At 38.6% G+C, this 23798-nt stretch overlaps 1 protein-coding gene and 1 pseudogene across 1 annotated transcript in view; both read right to left on the bottom strand.

The window, feature by feature from the left end:
• LOC134674213 (uncharacterized) overlaps positions 1–19303 on the bottom strand; it is a 38515-nt gene extending 19212 nt beyond the window's left edge. Inside the window, exons 1-14 of the mRNA XM_063532272.1 lie at positions 19167–19303; positions 18495–18628; positions 17740–17894; positions 17199–17339; positions 16271–16352; positions 15976–16071; positions 12719–12936; positions 12043–12268; positions 11526–11641; positions 10777–10893; positions 10275–10406; positions 8844–8995; positions 7655–7785; positions 6526–6611 (exon numbers count right to left, since the gene is read on the bottom strand). Of these exons, the coding sequence (XP_063388342.1) occupies positions 6526–6611; positions 7655–7785; positions 8844–8995; positions 10275–10406; positions 10777–10893; positions 11526–11641; positions 12043–12268; positions 12719–12936; positions 15976–16071; positions 16271–16352; positions 17199–17339; positions 17740–17894; positions 18495–18624 (1782 nt within the window). The 5' untranslated portion in view covers positions 18625–18628; positions 19167–19303. The remainder of the gene's footprint in view (positions 1–6525; positions 6612–7654; positions 7786–8843; positions 8996–10274; positions 10407–10776; positions 10894–11525; positions 11642–12042; positions 12269–12718; positions 12937–15975; positions 16072–16270; positions 16353–17198; positions 17340–17739; positions 17895–18494; positions 18629–19166) is intronic.
• Positions 517–629, bottom strand: LOC134674261 (U6 spliceosomal RNA; annotated as a pseudogene).
• Positions 19304–23798: the final 4495 nt, after the last annotated feature.

Genomic DNA, 23798 nt, shown 5'->3' with positions numbered 1-23798 from the left:
GCAGGAACCAGCAGGCAGAGTTATTGTAAATTAAATACGCATCGAAAGCGATAGTTTTTATGCTCTAGTTATATTCTCATATTTAGATAATAGATTAGAACAGTTTTTTCTTATCATACGTGCGTCTTATTCGTGAAACGTGTCAAAAACTTTTTTAGAAATTTGTAAGGCGCCATCTCTTTTCTTCCCTCGTTTTTTATCCCGTTCTGGTTTTTCGATTTTATATATATGATTTGCATTTGTGATCACCTGACGAAGCCTGCGTGGTGGATATCCTAACTAAAAATTTGATCATATTTTTATAGATGTTAAATAAAGACTTAGAAAAAAAATTATATATATGTGAAGTGTAATTAAATCCAAAATAACAACTACATGCAAAAGTTCTTTTCCTTAACCTTTTATGCTATACGTAAGTAAGTACCTGCTAAATTATTTATTTAAGTACCTACCTACATTTTTACCAATATTTTATTCAAAATCAAAGATCTAGTTGGAAAGAAATAAGTAGGTAGATAAAGAGTGAAATACTTCACGATTTCGTATGTCATTCTTGCGCAGAGCCATGCTAATCTCTCTCTGTTTCTAGTCATATTTAAGTATATGAATTATGAATTGCCGAAGTACTCACCTACAAAAATAAATACAAGGTTTGGGATGTAGGTTTGTTCGTTACCTTGTATCTCTGAGAGCAGAAATAGAAGCCGACTTCGTCGACTCCTAAGCGGATACACGTTGTTTATCAGCATTTTTATTACTAAAAGTTTATTTGTGACGTCCCGCGATAAAGGTACCTTATGGCGGCTGGCGCTTATGTCGCATAGCGTTGCAATAATATTGGAGCGGCGTTAATAATAGCGTAAGCGCCAATCGCCATAAGGTACCTTTATCCGCAGGATGTCACATTTTGCTATATTATACTAACCCTGAACGGGATAAAAAGACAAATTGCTGATAGATACTTAGACAGATGAAACCTCCTCGCCATATCATGGTCTACCTTAATACGTAGGTTCTACATAACGCGCTAACGCGTATTAACTAGCCGTACCATACGTATTCGAAAACACAAATCACTTGAAAACTGAAGGGTATGCCATTCACCATTTAAGTAGGTATTCAAATTTCAAACCTTATTATACACACAGAAAGATTTAAACTAACAAGACTCAGAAGAGACTTCATGTAGGTGTAAAATTGAATTCTAATGGTAACACGTGCACGCTTTACTAACTCGATCTGTATTTAAAGATATGTACTTCAGTATTTTCATTGGCATAGCCACGGTGCACGCAGACAGCCTTTGAAAACACTTTCACATCACTATTCCGGATCGTATTTATTTGCTAGATAATTTAACGGACAACTAATTTTAATTATTTATTTCGAACGGCATAAGCCATTAGAAACTGTTTTTCACCACACCAGCTCAGAAAGACTTACTTTGCACTTCAAAAACTGATAGCAAAGTTACATTTTAATCACAAGTGAGGCAAAGTAATCAAATGCAAATTTTGAGTTGTTTTCTTATGTTTGCTGGTAGAATTGACTTTTAAATCATGATTTTGGATGATAAATATTTAATAACATTCATTTATATTTGATTTTTACATTTAATATTTGCTTCTGGTTGGTGTGGTGAAAGATTTTGTGTTTCAATTGGGACAAGTTTTGTTTAACCCTCGTGCTTTGAAACCCTCGCAACGCTCAAGATTCCATGTTTCGAATATTTTGCTTGCTCGAGTATCAATATTAGCACGAGCGGTTAAACAACAACTTTGCCCCCTTGTAAAATAAATAACTATTTCAATATAGTCAGCTAAACTGAGGTACAAATTCAAAAACTCACCAGTAGTTTAGCTTCACGACCTTCTAGATGGAAAAACAGCAAGCCAATGACTTGAAAATTTGCCTTGAATAACTGACAAAGCAACCTGCCTATGTGGTGGGAGTGTAGGAGCGAGGGACGTATATGCTAGAAAGGGGCAATACGACCTACGACAGTGTTGCCACTCTCAATTTGAGATGCAATGGATAGTTGTTTGGTCGGATACCGGATATTCGGCCTGACCATCGGCCGAATATTCGGTATCCGACCGCCGAATATTCGGCCGGCGGAACAATACCAATTTCGGTTTTTAGGTGCGCATTGTGCAGGTTTTAACCTGTTTCGTGGTGAACGTTGGCGCGGACTCATTTCTATGTTCGAAATGAGTAGGTACCTACGCGTGCAAGTGAGTGGATGTGGATGTTTTATCCGGTATTCGGCCGGATAGTGGGTCACTAATGTCACTATCCGGTGCATCTCTACTCTCAATATTATTCTGAGGATCCAAATATCGGTACAGTTGTTCAATTGTTGCTTAATTTGAAAATTGACCCCAATTTAATTTCTGATCAAATCGGTCGATTTGATCATCCCGTCTGGACTCCACTTAACAGCCGTAACACATTCAAGGTCACGGTGCGCCAAACCATAGCCTGATGTCATGTAGGTATGTACTTAGTCCAAAATTATGTTATTTACTAATTATGTTATTTATATGCATTGAACGTTAAATCTGAACCAATTCGATTACTTTTCTATAGTGAATCAGCATGACTAGAAAAAGCGCGGCAAATTTAAAACATGTATGTAAAAACCATTATAGGTTTCAATATATAGCGCTCATAGACCTGACTTTTATCTCGATATCGTAATTTTCTAGCGACAAACCCATTATCTATACAAAACTGTCGCAAAAATGTTATCGCTTGTATATCGTGGTACAGGATAGGATGGAGCCATATACTTACTACTTGCTTGCAAGTATCGTAACTAAACAAAGCGCTTGCTAAGTAGCTAAATACGCGCAATGTATTTTTATGTCACAAATAATGTATTTATTTAATGTTAATTTAGTATGTATATTGTTTTATCCACAAATATGAATAATTCTAGTTAATTTACAAAACATAATTTATACGGCCACACATAAAATATTAAATGCTTCTAAAGTCTCTTTGGTTATTTCTACATGGAAACGAAGTCATTTCAAATTATCGGGGGGCACGGCAGTGCCCCCGCCAAGTCGAGCGCGAAGCAAACACTGCCGTACCATCCTTTACTGGAACCATTTCGCCGCATTTTCAGGCCCCTATTTGAGAACCTCTGGATAAGACCAGAACGCAGAAATTTTGGTCATCCAGTAAGCTATAATCACATACTTAAAATCCAAAATTTCAAGTCTGTAGGTCATTTAGTTCCGAAGTTAAGCGAAAGCAAAGTTGCACATTTATGAAACTCACTCATGATCATCAGAATAGAACTAGTACTTCCCATAAACTCGGAGAGCTGAAATTTGGTACAGAGTTAGGGTTTAATGGCCACATAAAGGGAAAACCTAAAAATATTGCAATATCAGTCACGTTTTAAAGATCTAAGAACTGCATAAGTAAGTTTGTAATCCCATATAAATATATGATATTACAAAGTTACTGTTGCAGTTCCTACAAATAGTAGGTAAAGTAAAGGTACACTACGATGTACGATGTGAGTATGAATGAAGATATGTTTAGTTATGATATGTATATACATAGTATGGGTATGAGTACCCGAAAAGAAGGACTGCCTACAAAAAGAGATGAGATCCCATCAAAAACATTACATGTAAAAAGGTGCAAGTCTCGCAACGCTTTTACTACAAAAAAGTTTTGAGATGTAATGTGAAACCAAGTCAGTTATTTTAATCAGTGCCAGGGGGTGTTAAAACCGTATCAATAAGATATCTTTAATTTGTAATACGTATAATGACTTGGCCATCGCACGGCTGCATAATGACAAAAGGATCATCGTCACCTATTAAAAATAATTCTAATTGAACATAACGCTAGCGCTAATTGCAGTTTGAGCATTACACATATTTACGAGTACGGTACGAGTAAAGCATTATGTGCGATTGCAAAGTCATTATATGATGATTAGTGACGGATTACTGATTATTATTTAATTATTAGATTTAATGAATGGGCAATACGAAAAACTGTTGCTACTGTACAAGAATCAGAACCGGAAAAAAAGAAAAGAAAGATTTGTAATAGTAAAAAAATTAACTCCTAAAAAGAAAAAAAATGTGTTAAATAAGAAAATCTAATAAAATAAATCAATATGCCCACGTTTCTACAAAAAGAAGTGAAATCCCACCAAAAACATTCTGTAAAAAACTAGCCAAGTCTCGATGGAGCTGCTTGTTTATCTCTAAAAAGTAATGAAATCTAAACAAAGTCGTGCCAAGTCTAAGGTTCCTTCCTGCGATTTCTTTATTATTATAGTTAATGTTGTGTGACTTGGCCGTTGAAGGGTACACAAGGGTACAAAACCAGGTGCTCCATGACACCATTGCACCAATCTGCCATTGCACCAAAAAGAAGTGTTTGTTTCAGGCTCGCCCATACATAAGTATTATTGAAATACGCAGCTTTATCAAGCCTACAATTGACTGGTTATTGAATCAACGTTTTCCAAGTCGCAATTTTCCATCGTCAATGGGTAGCGGTTCTGGCGACAGATTGGAGCAATGGTGTCATGGAGCACCTGGTTTTGTACCCTTGTGTACCCTTCAACGGCCAAGTCACACAACATTAACTATAATAATAAAGAAATCGCAGGAAGGAACCTTAGACTTGGCACAACTTTGTTTAGATTTCATTACTTTTTAGAGATAAACAAGCAGCTCCATCGAGACTTGGCTAGTTTTTTACAGAATGTTTTTGGTGGGATAAAAACATTAACTGAACACCTTATTGCACCTGCAGTCACCGCTCGCCGCTCACCTACCCGCTGACGTTAATACCACGGCCTTACGTTTTATGACAGGACTCTGAGTCAGGGGAGTGGCACACTTGGTCCGCCATTTTAGTCAGTCATTCCATGTTCGGGTGCGCTTGCGTTCAATCGAGTTTTGGAATATTACTGCAAATGTTTGTTGTTTGTTAATTTGTTGGTTATGGTGTCGACTTTTATTGCCCTAGTCGCCAAAATAAATGATGTTACTTAGTGAAATTTTAACCGGCACCACACGTTAAAAATAAGTTTAACAATAATTACTTAATTAAAAATCGAATAAAAACGGTATTTCTAATACTTAACTTATATTTTTTGCTATTCAATTAAAGAGTACTAACAAAATCCTAACTCAATTAATTAGTGCAAATATTTTAAGGTTTGCGATTCCTGCTCGGCCTTGCGTCGCAAGGTGCCCGGTACCACTGTATTGCAGCAATAACTAGCAATGCTTACTTTGGGGGGAACATTAGCAACTGTCGTTTTTGATAATTACATTTTAGTGGTGAGGGGTGGTACTTAAATGACCGCTATTGAAACCTTAAATGGTTTAAACTTATAGGCGCGAAGATTTGATATCCCTAAAAAAAATTTAATTTCTCGTCTTTTTCTGCTATCAAATTGGGTGTGTTTCAGTATAATAGCCCTATATAATTGGCCTATTATTGTATTAAATTTAACGCGCACGCAAAGACGGAAAGCCTGCAATTATATAAAATGAACTTTCTTATTTACAGCACTCTTGCCTAGATTAAAGCTGATAATTAGTTCGAATCTAGTCTCGCATATTTTTTACGTTCACTGGTACACATGTCTTGACCGAGTAAATAGTAAATATACTAAATACTTTTTAAATATTCGCGCTCGGGGTGATGGAAGTTTCTTCGTTCCGTCGCCCCGCTCCATGCAACGACCAATCGCGTTAGCTCGCTGGCTCGTGCGCGGCAACTTTAAAGCAGCGATAACGTTTTTGATGGTTTTTTGTGTTACGAATCATATTTCAAGCCGATTTTTACAGTATTCGACGATCGAGAAGTCATAACGAAAATCCCATATGATATTGATCTATTACTATTTTTAACCAGGAAATTAAAGCACAACCCCATAAAACCCACCATACGGTATTATTTAGTGTACGATTAAATTGCAACGCTTGTACTTATTATAATTTGGAAATAATGAGAGAAAAAATAGCCTATTACCATTTTTGAGGACGGAAATATACTGAATTTAATAATAACCGTAGGTAACTTACTTTAAATGTAGGATTCATAATTATTTTTTGTGTGATTCATGCTTAATATCATAAAGCAAATATTTCTCTATGAGTATAAATTTAAAAAATGTTATTAATATTTTTTACAAATTATCTGTGAATTTTTATATTTTTACATTTTTTTTTAAATACCTAAATGTAATATATTTATTTGGATTATGTGTCGACGTAATCACTAGATTTATTGTCTATCCCATACACTGAAAAGTTCAGCTATTAAATACTAATTATTTCCATTCCGCCATACTAGCCGACCGTATCTTTCTTGGATTAGTTCGCGACAAACTCAAAAACTACTCAAGGAATGTTCATGCGGATTCTTGAGGACTGTATAGGTAGGTATATAATTTGTTAAGGTTTTGTGTAACCCGTGCCAAGCCGGGGCGGGTCGCTAGTTTAGTTATAAATCCTGGTGTCTTTTACTTACGCTATAATCTCCCAGTGTGATTTGAAACAAAGCCATCCATGTGGTCGGGTAACTTGCATATAAAGTGGATGAAACATTGGGGAACCCTGAAAAAGCAAATGTTTAATAGTTGAGTACCTAAGTCTAGCATCTTTACAACGGGAAATGCTCTGAAGAACTTTCTAAACTGGTGCTACCAAGTACCATCTCGTTTTTAGGGTTCCGTACCCAAAGGGTAAAACGGGACCCTATTACTAAGACTTCGCTGTCCGTCCGTCTGTCTGTCACCAGGCTGTATCTCACGAACCGTGATAGCTATATAGACAGTTGAAATTTTCACAGATGATGTATTTCTGTTGCCGCTATAGCAACAAATACTAAAATAAAGATTTAAGTGGGGCTCCCATACAGCAAACGTGATTTTTGACCAAAGTTAAGCAACGTCGGGCGTGGTCAGTACTTGGATGGGTGACCGTTTTCTTTTTGCATTTTTTTCCGTTTTTTTTTTTGCTTTATGGTACGGAACCCTTCGTGCGCGAGTCCGACTCGCACTTGCCCGGTTTTTTTATCATCTCATATCCTGCCAACGTGGCTAAGCTCATCCCCACTTCCTAGATACTTTTCACTAAAAATAATCGGCCTTTACTCTCATTTTTCCCTAGAGGGTAATACAGCATGTACTTAGAATGAGCTACGCCTCAAGTTTATGTTGTGTTTGGGGCTCTTCAAGATGAGAGTATATCGTTCGGTACTCAGAGGGCGATAACCTCAGACGAACCAATTTTTGTTTTCTTTCGTTTTTCTATGGCGACAACAGATGAGTGGTCCTCTGATTTTGTTTATGACCACTTTAAACTCTCGCGTTTTGTACACATATTAACAATGAAATAATATCGCGGTTATAGGCGTACCCACGGTGGGGCAAGGTAGGACAGTTGCCCCACCCTGGTCTCTGACCATAAGCTAAGAATTTCTGTTTCAACCGTACCCTGTTACAAAACGTACGCAGCCTCCCCTACTTCTGCCCCATCCCTTAAAAATGCTGCGTACGCCCATGATCGCGGTAGACACGTTGGTATAATTAAATATAGGTACGGCGGTTACCACCAGGCGGCGTCTGCTAGTTGCTACAGAAGATAGTAACATGTACCTTTGTAGAGGAAGTAGAAGGACTGCGAAAAGCCGAAGAGCACGATGCAGTAGATGATGCCAAAGGTGAACATGTCGCCAGTAATCATGCTGTAGATCATCGTCACGAACGGCCCCGTCAGTCGCACTGCCCTGTATTGGAAATTAATTCATTATCAAACGATCGTGCTGACTGTACCTACATACTGAAGTGTATACCTGGTGTGTCTGACCATGGGGCTTTAAATCCAGGGCTTGATTTTACTCGCTAAACTAAACTACTTTTACTATGGGACTAACCCTCAAATCGGGGAAAATTTTTTGGCTTTTCCATAGAAAACGTCGACATCTGATCAGCCAAAATGTATGAAAAAGTAAAAAAAAATATCGGGTTTTCGGGGTTGGTGCCATAGTAAAAGTAGCTCAGTTTCTTAGGGAGTAGAATCGAGACCTGGATTTAAAGCCCCATAGTCAGACACACACTGTATATGTCGGCGGCCGATCGTAAGATCAGGCAGATCTTAATGTTCCTGTGTAATGTTTTGACGATAGTAATATTAAACCTATATACAGGTAGGATAGGTTCGTTAGGTTGCTTTAGATGCCCGAAGGGCAAACTGCCCAGAAATAGGAGCCCCGCGCTCCGTCGACTCAGGAAATGGGTCAAAGATTTTCACGTTTCACGATATGCCTAGGAATTTCACGATATGCCTGATCTTACAATCGGCCGCCGACATATAGATGGCGCAACTAAAATGGTGGAGATGCTGGGATCCGAATCGGTTCATTCAACTTTCACTGTAGTAGCGATGTTACCCATCACACACAACACACACACACAACACTACACTACACATCTAGATAAGCATAAGGAGACCAGCGGCGGTAGCATGGTCGCATTTTCATCGCTTGTAACCATGGCTGTCACGTTCTAACAAGTATGTAAGTGCGAAAGTAACGGGCATAGTGATAGGCGATAAAAATGGAACCATGCTGCCCGCAGATCTCCTTTTGTGAGCTTTTATTACCCGTGACGGAGTCGTATAAGGGCCACTTGCACCATTCCACTAACCCGTGGTTAAGCGGTTAAATCATTAACTTAATATCAAATTTTACTGGTAACCATGGTAACTCCAGGTTTAACCGGTTAACCCAGGGTTGGTGGAATGGTGCAAGTGGGCCTAAGTTGCGTAGATTAGTAAATATCATACCCAGCAAAGAACATGAGGAGAAACCAAGAGCCTGGCAGCAGAAAGATGAGCAGTGCCTCCTCCAGCATCGGCAGTCGCATCAGTCTCGCCGGTATACACACCAAGAGGAGCAGGTTCGATACCAGGAAGATGAATTTGGCTGGTTCATGTATCTGCGGGCAGACCAAAATAGGTATCAGATACAGATGTAGTGTGTAAAGCCGCACCAATAAAAGTCTGCAGCGGATTTGATAGCCCACGCAGTGTAAGTGTTATGTATACGTCATAATTTATATATAATACAGTATAGTAATTTATATATAATTTATTTATATATTGACAGTATATAATTTAATGTACATATGTAGATTTTAATTTAATTTTAATGTAATTGTTGTTGACATGTATTTTTAAGTTTATTTTTAATTTTAATTTTAATATGATAACATTTTTAATTGTAATTATTTTTATTTTAATATTTTTGTATGGGTATATTTTTTGCCTGAAATAAAATTTGATTGATTGATTGATAATTTCATACAAGTTTGACGTTTAAAATGACACTTGCACTGCGCGGGCTATCAAAATCGCTGCAGACTTTTTACGGTCTGACTGTAATGACTTTCCTTCGTATTTTTATGGAAACGTACGAACGTGTCTTGCTGTTTCAGTCAATCTCGGTACAAAAAGTACTGAGGTTGTCTGATAGCATGACAAATACGAAAGTTTCCGATAAAACACCACGGAAAACAATTAATGTACTATAGATCTGTATACTATAGCAGCGTTCGGCAACCTTTTAGCAACCAAGGGCCACATAGTTAACGAAGTTAACGCGGACCGCGCTTTGGTAATATTTGTGACTTTGACGTTTGTTAATATTACATACAAAATAGCCGCAAGTTAGAGGTTCGCGGGCCGCATGCGGCTGAGTGGATGCTCGAGCGGGGCGTGCAGCGTTCATATTATTACTGTTATTAGCCTATGTTGTCCCACTGTTGGGCAAAGGCCTCCCTCTTATTCTTCCACGTATCCCTATCCTCAGAAGTCTCCCACCAGTCTCTGTCAAATAAGCGTCAAGCTCGTCCCGCCATCTCCGTCGAGGTCTACCGTGACGTCTTACAATTTGTGGGACCCAACGGGTGGCTGTTTTGGCCCACATGTCCTCCAGCATATTACATAAACACAAATGTAAAGCGGCCTGAGTGCATGCAAGCATGATCTTCCTCGCGAAAGCGATACGCTTGGCAAATAACCCCAAGAATTGGCGAACTAGTTTTTACAAAATCGACGATAGTTTCCATCTGATCTGGAGGTAAACTAGACCTTATTGGGATTAGTCCGATTTCCTCACGATGTCTATGTGAAATGTGAACCTTAATGATTCGACAGAAAGATATAATTACAACAACTCTAAAGAAAATAAATGATAAATAAATTGGGTTCACTCACCAACTGTTTGATGTAAGCGACGACGCCCTGGTTTTTGAGTTCGTCGCCTTGTTGGAGAATAATGTAACATAGCGTACTGGCGATGGTCCCTAGCTCGCACGCCAGTCTGATGCCGCCTCGAGCGTCTGTTATCTGAGTGACATAAAATTACATAAGTATTATTATGAGGCTTAAAGTAAATAGTATAACAAATGAGGATAATATAAGAATAGGTTTGAAGCATCTCAAAATATAGACTGATCTGATCTTAGATCATTCGTATACCGCTAAATAAGAGTTGCGTTCTTTTTGCGGGCCGTGTCCGGGCCGGAGGTTCCGGCGCATCATTTTCTATGCAAAGCATCACGTGATCGCCTGATATTTAGGAAACTAGGCGCCGGAAGCTCCGGCCCAGACACGGCCCCGTCCTTTATCCATATATCCGGCCCGCAAAAAGAAGCACAGTGCTACTTTCGCCCTTGGATTTAATACTTTGGAGACCCATGATAGATAGATATCTTACCTCAAGTCTCCACTCAGGATTAGCCTCTGCCTCTGCAGCGCTGTGTCGGAGGTACACAGACACAGAGAGCAGTATCAGATGTACCAGCAGAATCAGCAGCCGTTTGAGGAATTTGTTCTGAAAGGTTTCGAGAAGATTTTAAAAGCGGAAGCTATTTACTTTTTTGAATATTTAAAGTTCGCTGCAGCATCTGGTCTAATCGATCTGATCGAATGATAGGATCAACACGCATAGATATAGGTACAGATGGCACTGCAATGATTTAAAAGGACATGTCAGTGGATATATTGCGTTAAATCCAACGAAACTTCTTCCTCGCGTTATCCCGGCATTTTGTCAGCTCGTGGGAGCCTGGGGTCAAATCCAACGAAACACACATACACATTAAATGAAACATAATAATGGCCGTGGCCGCTTTCGGATGAAAGAAGCGCCTGGCGTCCGTTGGCTCATTGGGTGGACGACATCCGGAAAATTGCGGGTCAGTTCTGGATGAGATTAGCTCAGGACTGGGACAAGTGGCGTACTAGAAGAGAGGCCTATGCTCAGCAGCGGGCGATAAAGGGCTGATATGATAATGAAAATCTGATGGGATTTTTTTAAAAGTAAGTATAATCTCTGTATGCTTAATTGCGGTGTTAACTTATTGCCACAGCGAACGTGTTAAAGATTGAAGAGTGCTCCAGTATTAGCTAAGTATGTTATGGTAACTTATGTATTGTGTTGTGCTCGTAAGATTAGTAACTTACTCTTGCGAAAGTTTTCCACTTTTCTTCTAGAAGCCTTTGGATGATCCCTCCGTCCAGCATGTTCAAATGCTCTTGTTTTGTTCCGTTAAGGATTATAAAAAGCGCCGAGTTCCAATCTAGGTTAGAAAAGCATAGAGGTGTCTCAAATATGATCAAAATAATCAGTACCAACATTACTAAATCACAACGTTACTGCGATTCAATATCCTTGTATAACTAACTTAACCAATTAATAACCAAGATAATCTGTAGGGTTTTAAAATTAACTAAGATATTTCTGGAGTGGACGCAGTCTACATACGAGTGTCAAATAATGCAGATCATTATTTACATATCAGGTTCCAAATGTTCCTACTAAACTAATTCCAGAAGTTGCCTTCCATCAGAATAGTTGTCAGTAGAGCTAGTTGTTTAATTTAGTTCCATCAAGCTAAAGACGTCATGCCCATTGAAACGCTTTTAATTTCTTAAAACCTCAACAATTGAAGGCAGACCTTAAACATAAACGGAAGCTTACTTGTTCGCCCATCAGGTAAAAGCGTGTCCAAAGCATTGAGCGGATACGCAGAGCACGTGATGTTAGAATATCGCCAGAACTCCCTGCAGGACAGCTCGAGCATCTCTCTGAAGACGGAGTCTCGACCCAGCTGGCAGGCCAGAGTGAGGGGGGTGAACCCGGCGCGGTTCATGCGCCCGTTGCTGGCTGGCACCTTCGGGTGGCGGAGCGCGTAGCCAAACATGTCCTGGTAAAAAAATACCGTAGATTTTTTAGACGAAAAGCAGAGGGAATACACTGAAATATTGGTAAAAATTATATGGCTATCTCCAAAGGAAGAAGCTATCTCTGGAAAATTTCTTTCAATCTGCATAAATGTCAATGTGGTTCAGTGAAGGGGACGGACTGAAAATCAGCGCTGCGCAGGCAATTTGCAATGAAATGACTGACTGAGCCCGTTCCTTTTGCATCTTATTATTTTTGTAACCTGTATGCTTTTTATGTTGCAATAAATGGTTTCTTATCCTTATTCTTGAATTGATTGATTACAGACGCAGAAAAACATTTTCTTATTAACATCACATCACATTTTTGCTTAAATTCGAGACGGTTTGATCACAGCGTCATAATGTGGAGAGTTTTGCACCGTCATTTTGGCGTCGACTATAAGAAATTAGGCATGACTACATATACTCACCAGTTTATCACAAACGACGACCATATGCAGTATCATATTGCCAAACGAGTCCTGCATATCCGGATCTGCACCAGACTCCAATAGCAGATTGTAGACGGATTCGTTAGCGCAGCACGCGGCCCATGCTAGGGGGTACTCTCCCAAATACGCCAGGCCTTCGTAGTTGGTCTGACGGGCTGGTGGGACCTTCTGCTGGTCGCGGGGCAGGAAGAAACTGCCTGGAATTTTTGGAAAATTGAGTCGAAAATACGAAGGAAAATGTTTCAGTTGTGGTTTCATCAACGTCAGGGTCACCAATGTAGAAGAGAAGCAATAGAGAGTACTCTCTCCAGACGGGTGTTATGCCTGGTGACCGACAGAGATGTGACTTATTTGAAATACTTGTACTTAAAATGCAAATACAAAATGCAAAATACCTATATTGTATTTTGTATTTAAATACCTTTTGAAGAAAACTATTTTGTATTTTATTTGAAATAGTTTTTGGGACCTATTTTCTATTTTCAAAATACATACAAAATACTTTATAGTAGGTAGGTAATGTAGGTAGGAGTTACAATCTCTTCTGATGTTACAATCCTGGCAATTAACTCTCTCATTCTTATAACATGGAACTGTTGAATCTGTTTAGTAACGTCGGACATGACCACAAGCGTAGCGAGTGGTTAAAAAAGTGGAATCTTGAGTGTTGCGAGGGTTTCAAGGCACGAGAGGAGAACAAACTTTTCTGCCCTGGTTAAACACTAGGGTTTCTGCTCGAGAATTCCCGAGGCGAGAAATCTCGAGAAAATAGTCCTAAGTCGAGACGGGAAAAAATATTCAATGCCTCGAGAACTCGAGAAATAAATCTCTTGTGATAAGTAAAAACACACATGATGTGTTTATAATGTATTTCTTTAGATATTAGTTAAATAAATATGAACAATGTTTTTTTTTTACATTTTCAAGTAGGAACCTACTTGAAACATTTATTACCAACCAAATAAAAACTATCTTGATTCGTCCCCTATCGTTCTAGCTTTAACCGATTTTCATGTTTTGAAACTTTTGAACTATCATGATTCTTGATATTCATGTAGTGTCTTTTTATTGAAAAACACTTTAAAAAAATTGTAACGAATTAAACGACCATGTAATAATTGTAATAACAAATATTACAAAACTAAATTACTATTGATGAATCAAATCATCCCGATATATTCCTATTAGCAAAACATTACAATTTTAGCAGCTTTATTGTTACGTCGAGTAAGTACGAGTAATTAATATTACGTAGTAAAACTTCTGTAAGTTTTGTCACATCGAGTGAAATTTATTGACTTGAATATTGCTGCCTAATAAAATACCATATTGTGGTTTGTTTACATTTTGTTGAATACCTAAAGAAATACACTATAGCATAACACATCGCCGGTGCGCACGCCTGCACCTATATCTTTTTGTTGTTGTATTATTGATTATTAAGTGCAATTTATGGTGACTAAAAATGTACCATATGTTTGATTATTGATCTCAGCTACGATTCCTAAGAGTCTGATTTGTAAAAAAGCAAAAAAAAATTAAATAACATGGTGTTTTTTGGAGCTTTCAAAATTTCTCGAGGTACTCGAGAAACTCGAGAATTCTTGGTCGAGAATTCCCGTGCCTCGAGAAATTAAAAAGGTCGAGAAACCAGAAACCCTATTAAACACAAACGAGACGTTTTCATCACACTAACGAGAGGCATTATACTAGCTGTAAAACATTACAAATTAATGCTTTAAAAGTTGGCCGTTAAAAACCATAATCCATATCTACATATATCCTACCGGTTTATGAGAGCAAACAACTAGAAATTTGCACTTTAGATAGAGGATTGATTTCAAAGAATAAAGAGAGTATTTTCAACTCGGAAATTCCGAGTAATACTTTTTAATTCAGGCTAGGTATTCACTACTCAGAGTAGGTACCTTATATCGCAAAGTATTTGCATTTTTAAAAAGTATTTTGAAAATACCTATTTTGTATTTAAATACAAATTCTATTTTGTATTTTGCATTTGAAATAGTATTATCAAGGAAGTATTTGTACGTAGGCTGTTCCATAAGTCTTGCAATGGAAGGAATCTAACAAGCTTTCACATGTATGACTGAGCGTATGGTTATCTGCCACTAATTACAAGTTCTTACATGATGTGTTTGTTGAGCCTGCCAGCAGTGATATTCGTTAAATAGATCGAAACAATTGTGAAAATGGCTAGTCTCGGTAACCGCGAGTACAAAGTGATTTTGTATTATAATTTCAAACGTGGATTATCTTACTAAGATTGCCACGAGGAAATGTTCGGTGCCTTTGGTAAGGAGTACCCTTCCCTTTCCACCGTATTCAGGTGGTAAAAGGAATTTCAAAGAGGCAACTATAATTTAGACGACGGCGAAGGACCGGGCCGACCCTTTGCAAGCAGGACCCAAGAAAACATAGACGCTGTTAGAAAACTGATAACTATTAATAGGCGAATTACCTGCAGGCATATTGAGGAGATTCTCCACATTAGTACATCAACACTTAATTCAAATTTACACCAAGGCCTAAAAGTTAAAAAGTTATGTTCTCTCTGGGTCCCTCATCTGGGCAGTTGGCACTTCCACCATGATAACGCTCCTGCTCATCGAGCTATCAGAACTCAGAAGTTTTTGGGGCAATCGGGGCTTACTGTGCTGGACCACCCGTCTTATAGCCCCGACCTTGCACCGTGCGATTTATGTCTCTTCCCGCTGATCAAGAGCCAGTTAAAGGGACGACGGTCTGCGACTGATGACGAGCTATTGAGTGCATGGGATGAAGCCTGCGCCAGTGTCACAAAGGAGCGGTAGAAGATCATGTGTGATACATGGTTTGAACACATGCATAAGAGTATTAACAGTGATGGTTTTTATTTTGAAAATGCTTGATAAGAAGTTACACTTTTGCAAGACTTATGGAACAACCTACGTATTTTGTATTTAAATACTTTTTATAAAGTATTTTTCACATCTCTGGTGACCGAAGGCCACTGAGAGTAGGTCGGAAGTTATATATATATCAACTGACATTTAAAACTCCTTAAGCGCGATGTAGGTCTCTTATTAATTGCGTTCTAGCTCCCTAACGCCATCTGTTAGATTATTATGGCACGACGTTGGCAGTGATACAGCTAGAGGAGACGCCACACGGTGTATTGTCACCAAGTCACCATGTGGAAAAGTGGTTTACAAGTTTAATTTGCCACAATGACTTACCAATAGCTCGCTGGTTGACGTCACAACCGCAGTCCACTAGATCCTGTACCAGTTCGTTGTTACTGTACGCTATTGCCAAATGCAAAGAACTGGCTCCTGCAAATGAAGTGGAAGTAAAGAAAACACATCCTGTATAACAAAGATGCACATAAAAATAATTCTTAGATTAGATTATTCTCAATAGAGGCAATAGATGGCGTTGAATGGTTAAAAAAATAATATTACCAACACGGCTCTCCTGACATATTACGTGTCCGTAAATCCAATAAATATAGCAGTTTGATTTTGTGTTTACCTAAATACTCCTCGCCTTCAACGACATCCATAGATAGTTTTGGAAAACATTTTAGAAGGGTTCTGGCGAGTCTGGTGTGAATCTGAAATAAAAACATTGTGGAACGATGATAAAATAGAGGCTGTCGTGTACCTACATGTCATCATCATCATCATCATCTCAGCCATAAGACGTCCACTGCTGAACATAGGCCTCCCTTTTTGGAGGGTAAATGCCATAATCGCCACGCTTGGCAGGCGGGTTGGCGATCGCAGTCGAGTACACCGAATTTGAGGGACGCTGCTGCCCGTCCACCGGTGGTCTTGGACGTGGTTTAAAGACATACCCGGGTCCTGGACGCAGTTTAAGGACATACCCGGGTCCCTACATGTAACATGATGTAACTACTTATAAAGTCTATAGGGGTGGAAAGAGTTTCGATCACATCGGCCTAATTTTTATTAAAAAACCTAAATGCGTAGGATACACATTAGGAAGATCTGGTTAAGATTGTAGAGAAAGAGAACGGTTGATTTTTTTTTTTTCGTCCATCTGGACAGGCTAAAGCTCTAAGCCATACTGCCTGAGAACGGTTGAATAAGGAAAGCTCACAGGAGGTCACTGTCAAGGTCTTCTCATGTGATTATGAACGATACGATTTGTGGGATATACCTAGATATACAGGGTGTTTGGTACATCGTTTGCCAAATTAAAACGGCAATTGCTATCTTCCCAGGCCTAGAAATTTTTAATTGTGCGCACATTTTTTTTTCAGGTCTATGGCAGTTTTTTGTTTTCAAATTTTTACTTGAGCAGTAGTAAAAAAAAACATGGCCATTTTTTTTTCTAGACATAAGCAGATAGCAATTATGACTCAACCTATCTGCCGTTTTAATTTGGCAAACGATATATCAAACACCCGGTATACTTGTATACGTATTGACAATACCTTTGTATCGCAAATGATAAGGACGTGCAGCAGCGACTCTCCCAGCGCGCCGCGGTAGCTCATCTGCCAGCAAGACATGTGGTCTTCCCACTTTGCCAGGGGATCATGTGGAGACAACGACGCTTCGATCGGCAGGACCACCTGGATTTTAAAGGAAATTAGAAGTTATTTAAATTGGTGCAAATATGAAATAGGTGCTCTAAATAACTATTTTGGCAACAGGACGTCGTGGCTGCGTTCAGTTGGTCTTGCGTCGGATTCGGTAGTATCATACTTCGTTAACACGACTTCTTTCAGCCAGAAGACGGCCTACTCAATGGTCCTCTGTTTAGACCCGATATGTGTACCACAAAGACTTGAAATGCACGTAGTGAATGGCGCATTTGAAGCTGGAACATTCCCAGCATGTAACCGGTCTTCTGGTTTGCATACTTCACCACTTCAGCAGCCGTGGCGGTGTGATGCAGCAGGCATAATTATTTGTTTCACATGAGCATTGTATCCACCTATCTACAAATACAGTTGTATCTAGTTTATATACCTGTTCCTGATCTCTAAACTTCCATCGCAAGTACTCCGCGCGGTTGATGACTCTCCCTCGCCCCCCGGCGTACATGTAGGCTGCGAACTCCTCACGGATCAGCTTCTCTGCCGCCACCATGCCTCCTTTAGCGTACGTCTCTAGCAGTAGACCTCCTGTTTTGGAAAATAATATCTGCTGCGATTAAATAGATAGAACCTAATTTAGTAGGTAATTACACAAATTACCTAAAGGCCCCAGTACACAATGGGCCATCGCCGGCCACTCCAAGGGACGCATTTATGCGTTAGAGGGAGCAAGTGATATTGCTATCTCATTCTACCGCAAGGCTGCGTCCCTTGGAGTGGCCGGCGATGGCCCATTGTGTACTGGGGCCTTAACAGTTAAGATGGCATGAACGACATCAGAAATAAAACCATTGTACGCAAGATTGTAATTCGTGATATTGTGGTGAAATGAAACTTCAAAACTGGTTACTGTAGGTACCTAAAAATATTTAAATCTGATTTTTTTCATTCGTAGGTGTAAGTAACACCGTGTTGTGGAAATTCCTGTGCGATGCAATTTAATACAGTTGATCGTGGCGTTTCCAACTATTCTTCCCGTTTGCAATCCAAATACAATTGCAATCCTGTAATGTTACAATAAATCTAACAGATGGCGTTGAACTCAATGTATTATCTCCCACACGGCCATCCTGACTCGGTGAGCGCCCTTGAATACAAAAGAGCAAAACCCTAATGTGCCTTTCTTACCTTTATGGAAGTCCGCGAGTTTGTACAAAACCGTGTGGGCCTCGCTGCTGGGCTGTGAGATTACTCGGTCCAGCACGGAGCCCACAGACTGGACCTGGGGCGAACAGAGCTTGCCTAGCTTGCCTCCCATTTCACTGAAAACAAAACGATCGTAAGAAGCCCACTCCTTGCTATAATGACGTCCCACTTCTTGGTATAGGACTCATCTTGTGTGAAGAGCGACAAGGCAGTAGAAAAAGATAGATTGCTGGTTGAAAACCAAATAAATATTAAGATTGCAAATGAGTCTTGCGTCTGTTGCGTGATGTGATGGAGAATTCTCTGAGAATGTCTGCGGTTGCGTCTAATTGCCACGACTCTTTGTCATGGCTCCTCTACACGATGGGCCAACGCCGGCCACTCCAAGGGACGCATTTATGCGTTAGAGCGAGCAAGTGATATTGCTATCTCATTCTACCACATGGCTGCGTCCCTTGGAGTGGCCGGCGTTGGCTCATCGTGTAGAGAAGCCATCATACATTTTGTATGGGGTCACGGCAATTAGACAGCAGACATATTTTTTAAGATCCTGACCATGAACCTCGTCGGACTCCTTTAATATTACGTTGGTTAAAACTTTATTTAAATTTATTTAGCGAACTTATGCTAAGACATACGTGAATAGGAACTTACAGATGATATTCGGCAGCTTTTCACGATCCTGCTTAGTTTTTTCATAACCACCCTCCGGATCGAGGTTGAGAAGGTATGGCACGGGCACACCATCTCTCAGTCTGCCATCTGTTCATTAAACTCAAATTAAAGGGAGGCAACTACCCAATAGTTTCGGAAATAAAGGGGGGAGGAATGGTAATTTTTTGGCTGTTTTGGTAAATAACTTCTATTTTAAAAGATAAAAAATATATATTTGAAAGTCTCAAGATGAGCTCTTTCATTTAATATATAACACGATATAGTTTAAGAAACTTAATTTTTTTAAGAGTTGAGAAATGAGATGAGACCCGTAGGAAGAATAGACATTCAAAACAAAACATTTTTGCCCACGCTGGAACTAAGTTATACAGGGTGTCACTTTGAGTTTGGATCAAACGAAGGCTACTGCCAATTTGATATGTTTGATGTGTGCGACCTGGGTCTTGGGTTGGTTGAGTTAGCAGAAAATAAACTAAGTAGGTAGTACTTAATATTAACGCAGACCACCACCAACTTGATAACGAGCCAGCAAAGCTTAAATTCAATTCTAACTTTGGCAATTTAAGGTAGTTTTTTAAGCCTTATACTCAACAAATTATACATACCAAAATATTACTACCTAGTACAACATTTATTTCGTACCAAACTTGAATGTAGCGCAATTCAAATCGTTTAAAAAACAGATTGTTTTGCCAACAATGTTCACTTCAAACCTTCTTAATTGTAAATAAGCACATTCAAACACTTTAAAATTTACAAAAACAAAAGAAGACCCCGAAAAACTAGCACTTTTCACGATTTCGAGAAATAAACGTAGTAAACATGTAATGGTTACCATGGTAACCTGTCAACAAAAACGTATTCTGATTTATAGCACAGAATAATTAATAGTACTACCGTACAGAAAGGAAACTTCCTACAAAACGAAGTTTGACAGCGGTTCAGGGTCGAATCGTGCTGTCTCTTTCTAATATATGGCACTATCCCTTTCGGCTATTTAGGGTTGTCAAAAATCATGTGATTATCTTATCTGTGGTCGTGCACGCGAAAGGAAGTCAAGTGGTGCCAACCCTAATAATTGCTCGGAGCAATGCTGAGCCGAGCGGAGCCGAGTTTGACCGAAGTCAGGAGTTTCGTACCCCTGTTTATAGTACATATACACCGTGAGACGTGAGAACCAATAGGTACAGTCAGCAGCAGAAGCTGCTAAGCGGGCCAGGTGTCCAAAATTATGTTGACGCGATTTTATTGTTAAGAGAATAAGAGCGTGTCAAGGTAATTTTGAACACCTCGCCCGCTTAGCAACTTCTGCTGCTGACTATACCTATCAAAATAACCCGATTCCCGGATAGCATCACAAGTAATAATTTTCCTCTTTTATAAAGCTCGAAATATTAATGTTAACTAAAATTATAGGACACTTTTACAAAGATCTACCTAGTATCACAGTAAGATCAATAAGGCTAAAAAGTGTCCTTAAACAAAATATTAAAGTAGGTAGGTCCTTTTTTGCCATAGGTCTACGTCTACTACGACGTCTAAGAATATCGACATAGAGGTAGTGTACACATATTTTTGGCACTTAGACCGTATCGGTAGGTATTATTCGACGCGACTGTATCAAACATTTATCAATGAAAAATAATTAATTGATATTAGTCAATTAATCATATTAAAGGTAGCTAACACAAGTTGAATTGATACCAACAATAATACCTCAACTTTAGAAGTCGGTTAAAACAAGCCAACATGCTCTATACCCCGCGGACATTCATTCTCGCAAACGAACTTTTACAATTTTACATGAACAGCTATTAATTACGAAATTCAACTCTATTTGCGACGTAATAGGAACAGTAATGGCCGCATTACTGATGAGTTGCGTTAGGGGCGTGCCCATGTTATTAGGAATAGCGATTTGCCGGAGCGATTTTGAGTCTTAGTTCAATCAACTTCAAATATATCAGTATCAGTAGCTGTTATTTCTTTGAATTTGGTCGGACTTGCCGTTGAATGTTTGACAGAGAGAGATAGTATTTAGTGCGTATAGCATCTAGCGGCCCACCATACAAGGGAAATTGGCAATCGAATTTGGATCAACGGTATTAGAAAATAGAGTTGAATATGTTTTGTTTTAAAATCGAACGAAACGAAATAAAAGAAACTCTATTCCATTTCATTAAGATTTAAATTTCATTGGAGGTAATTTGTACTAGTATTAGGACATTGAACCCCAAGAGGTTAAATTAGGTAGGTACGTACTAGGGTTGTGTAATATACGTTTAAACGGAAATATAGTTTTTAGCGTACTATATTTTTTTCCAAAAGTATATAGTACAGAGAGCCAAAATATAGTACAGAGAGCCACAATATAGTACAATACTATATAATATAGTACGGTTGGCAACCCTAGTACGTACACTGTCTAGGCATTTAGCAAAAATATATTGAAGTGCAAGAAAGATATAGTACGTATAAGGGCGTGAATTTATTTTTTACTACCTTAATCTCATTTTCATAAGCTCCTAAATTATTTTAGTAGTTTTCTCAATCAGCCCAAATCGTGCCTACAAAAATTATTTTTCATGAAAAATTAAATTACTTATACAATACTACGTTAATGATTATAAAAAGAAAACAAACAATGAAAGTATTAATCTACTCTGAAAACATAGGTAAGTACGTGTGCATTCAATACATCGCTTATCGCTGACTCTTATGAACGAAACCACACCGCGCCGCTACGGGGAATCGCTACTCTGTGTGAGTGACCTCGCAACGCACACCTACATCTACATACCCGCGCTTCCCCCCGCACTCCGTTCGTCATCGACAGTCTCGACACGCACACATAGAAATGACGCCACAGAAGGCACGTGAAAGTATATCACTGTGTGTGTGTGCGTTGGCGCTCAAATTACCTACACACTTGCACCCTCCCCCCGCGCTTTCCGCAATGTCAACCAAACATTCACAAAATACTGAGCACGTCGCGCGACCGCGAATCGTTATAATAACTAATAGACCAGTATAAGTGGAACTGAGTCGCCTCTCCTTTCAATTATAGCTGTTAGAGAGAGAGATAGAGACTATTTTACAATTTTTACTGGCTTCTACAGTTGTCAAAGTAGGTTTAGTTCGCTGACTTGGTTTTGATATTTGGCTATACTGCCAATTGCTATATTTCCCAAGATAAAAAAAATATAAACTGTCATGTCACTGTCAAGGTCAAGAAACTATCAGCACTAATGACATAACTTTACTAATGAAATGAGTCTACTATTGAAAGTGAAGTCAATGTAGTAATTGGAACTATTGGTAACTGATGTCTAAATTAGACTAAAAAATTAATAACAATAATTATTATTCATGCACTGCACACAGTACGAACTAGGTAGGTATCTCTTTGTTAAATAGAATTAAAAAAAACACTAAAGTACAAAAGACAAACTAGGGAATTTAAACTTTTATATGCAAAATACAATTCTTTCTTGGCTTTATTCTTATAAATTCCCATGTCCCAAAATCAAATGTGTAAAAGTATCAAAACTTATTGTTTCAACTTTGCAGAGGTAACTTCACTCTATGTTATGGTCAAGTTATACTGGTTAATGGTCAAAACAGAATTTAATATTTGCCGAAAAAAGTAAATAGGTATGTTCACAAACACTAATGCATTAGTCCTAAGGGTAAAAAGGGCAGACGAAATATACAGTTATTGCTATCTAAAGGCTAAAAACGAAAAAATAATTAGAAAGATTTTAAAGTTAAGATAAACATAGGTAATAAAAGACAAATAAATCTTACAATATTTATGAATTTACTGTATTTAAAAACACAAAGTAAGAAGCGATTAAAACAAAACAACGAATTGTGCTACTCGACCGACTAGTCCGTCTGAACGCAGCACGAGGGGGCGAGGCGCGCGTGAGCGGTGACGCGCCCGCGGCGCGGCGGGCGGCCATTTTGTTGATAGTGGGTGTGAGCGGGACGGGGATATCGATGCGTCAGCTGCTCGCTCGGCTAGCGAGGCGTAGTAACGTTGTCAAGGAAAAAAATACGAAAGTTCAAAAGATACCCAAGTATTTGTTTTTATTTACCTACCATAATATTAAATGGAATTTAAAAACAAAAGAGTAAGTATAATCATTGAGATGTATGTATTTTTGTTCACTACCTAAGTTTTTTTTGTTTTAGCAAATCTATTTTAAAATATAAATATATGATATGTATGTATTCTAAAATTTCTAAACAATATTTAATTATAACGAGCATATTTTTTTTTAATAATCAAAAGATATTTAAAAAAACTTTGTAGTAGGTACTTTTCATAGTTTTTGTACTTATGTTATATGTAGAACTATATTAAATACAATGTTTCATACGTTCTTTTTAAAATTATCGAATTACTAAAGAACTGCAAAGAACTGCCTCCCTTGAGCAAAAGGAAATAATTGCTATGAGCTTCATAAGAAAATAAGCTCTTTTTGTTTGTACTCTATTTTTTGTCTTGTCTTCATCCGTGAAACAGTGAAACTAAGCATACTAATGTGGCTTCTTTGACTTCATATCGTACAATAAGTAAGTACCTAATATTTATTTCATATCAAT

This window comes from Cydia fagiglandana, chromosome 19 (genome assembly GCF_963556715.1).
Source record: "Cydia fagiglandana chromosome 19, ilCydFagi1.1, whole genome shotgun sequence".
In the NCBI taxonomy this organism is placed as follows: domain Eukaryota; kingdom Metazoa; phylum Arthropoda; class Insecta; order Lepidoptera; family Tortricidae; genus Cydia; species Cydia fagiglandana.
Note: the sequence above shows the minus strand (reverse complement) of the source record. Positions and strands in the feature narration are given on the sequence as shown.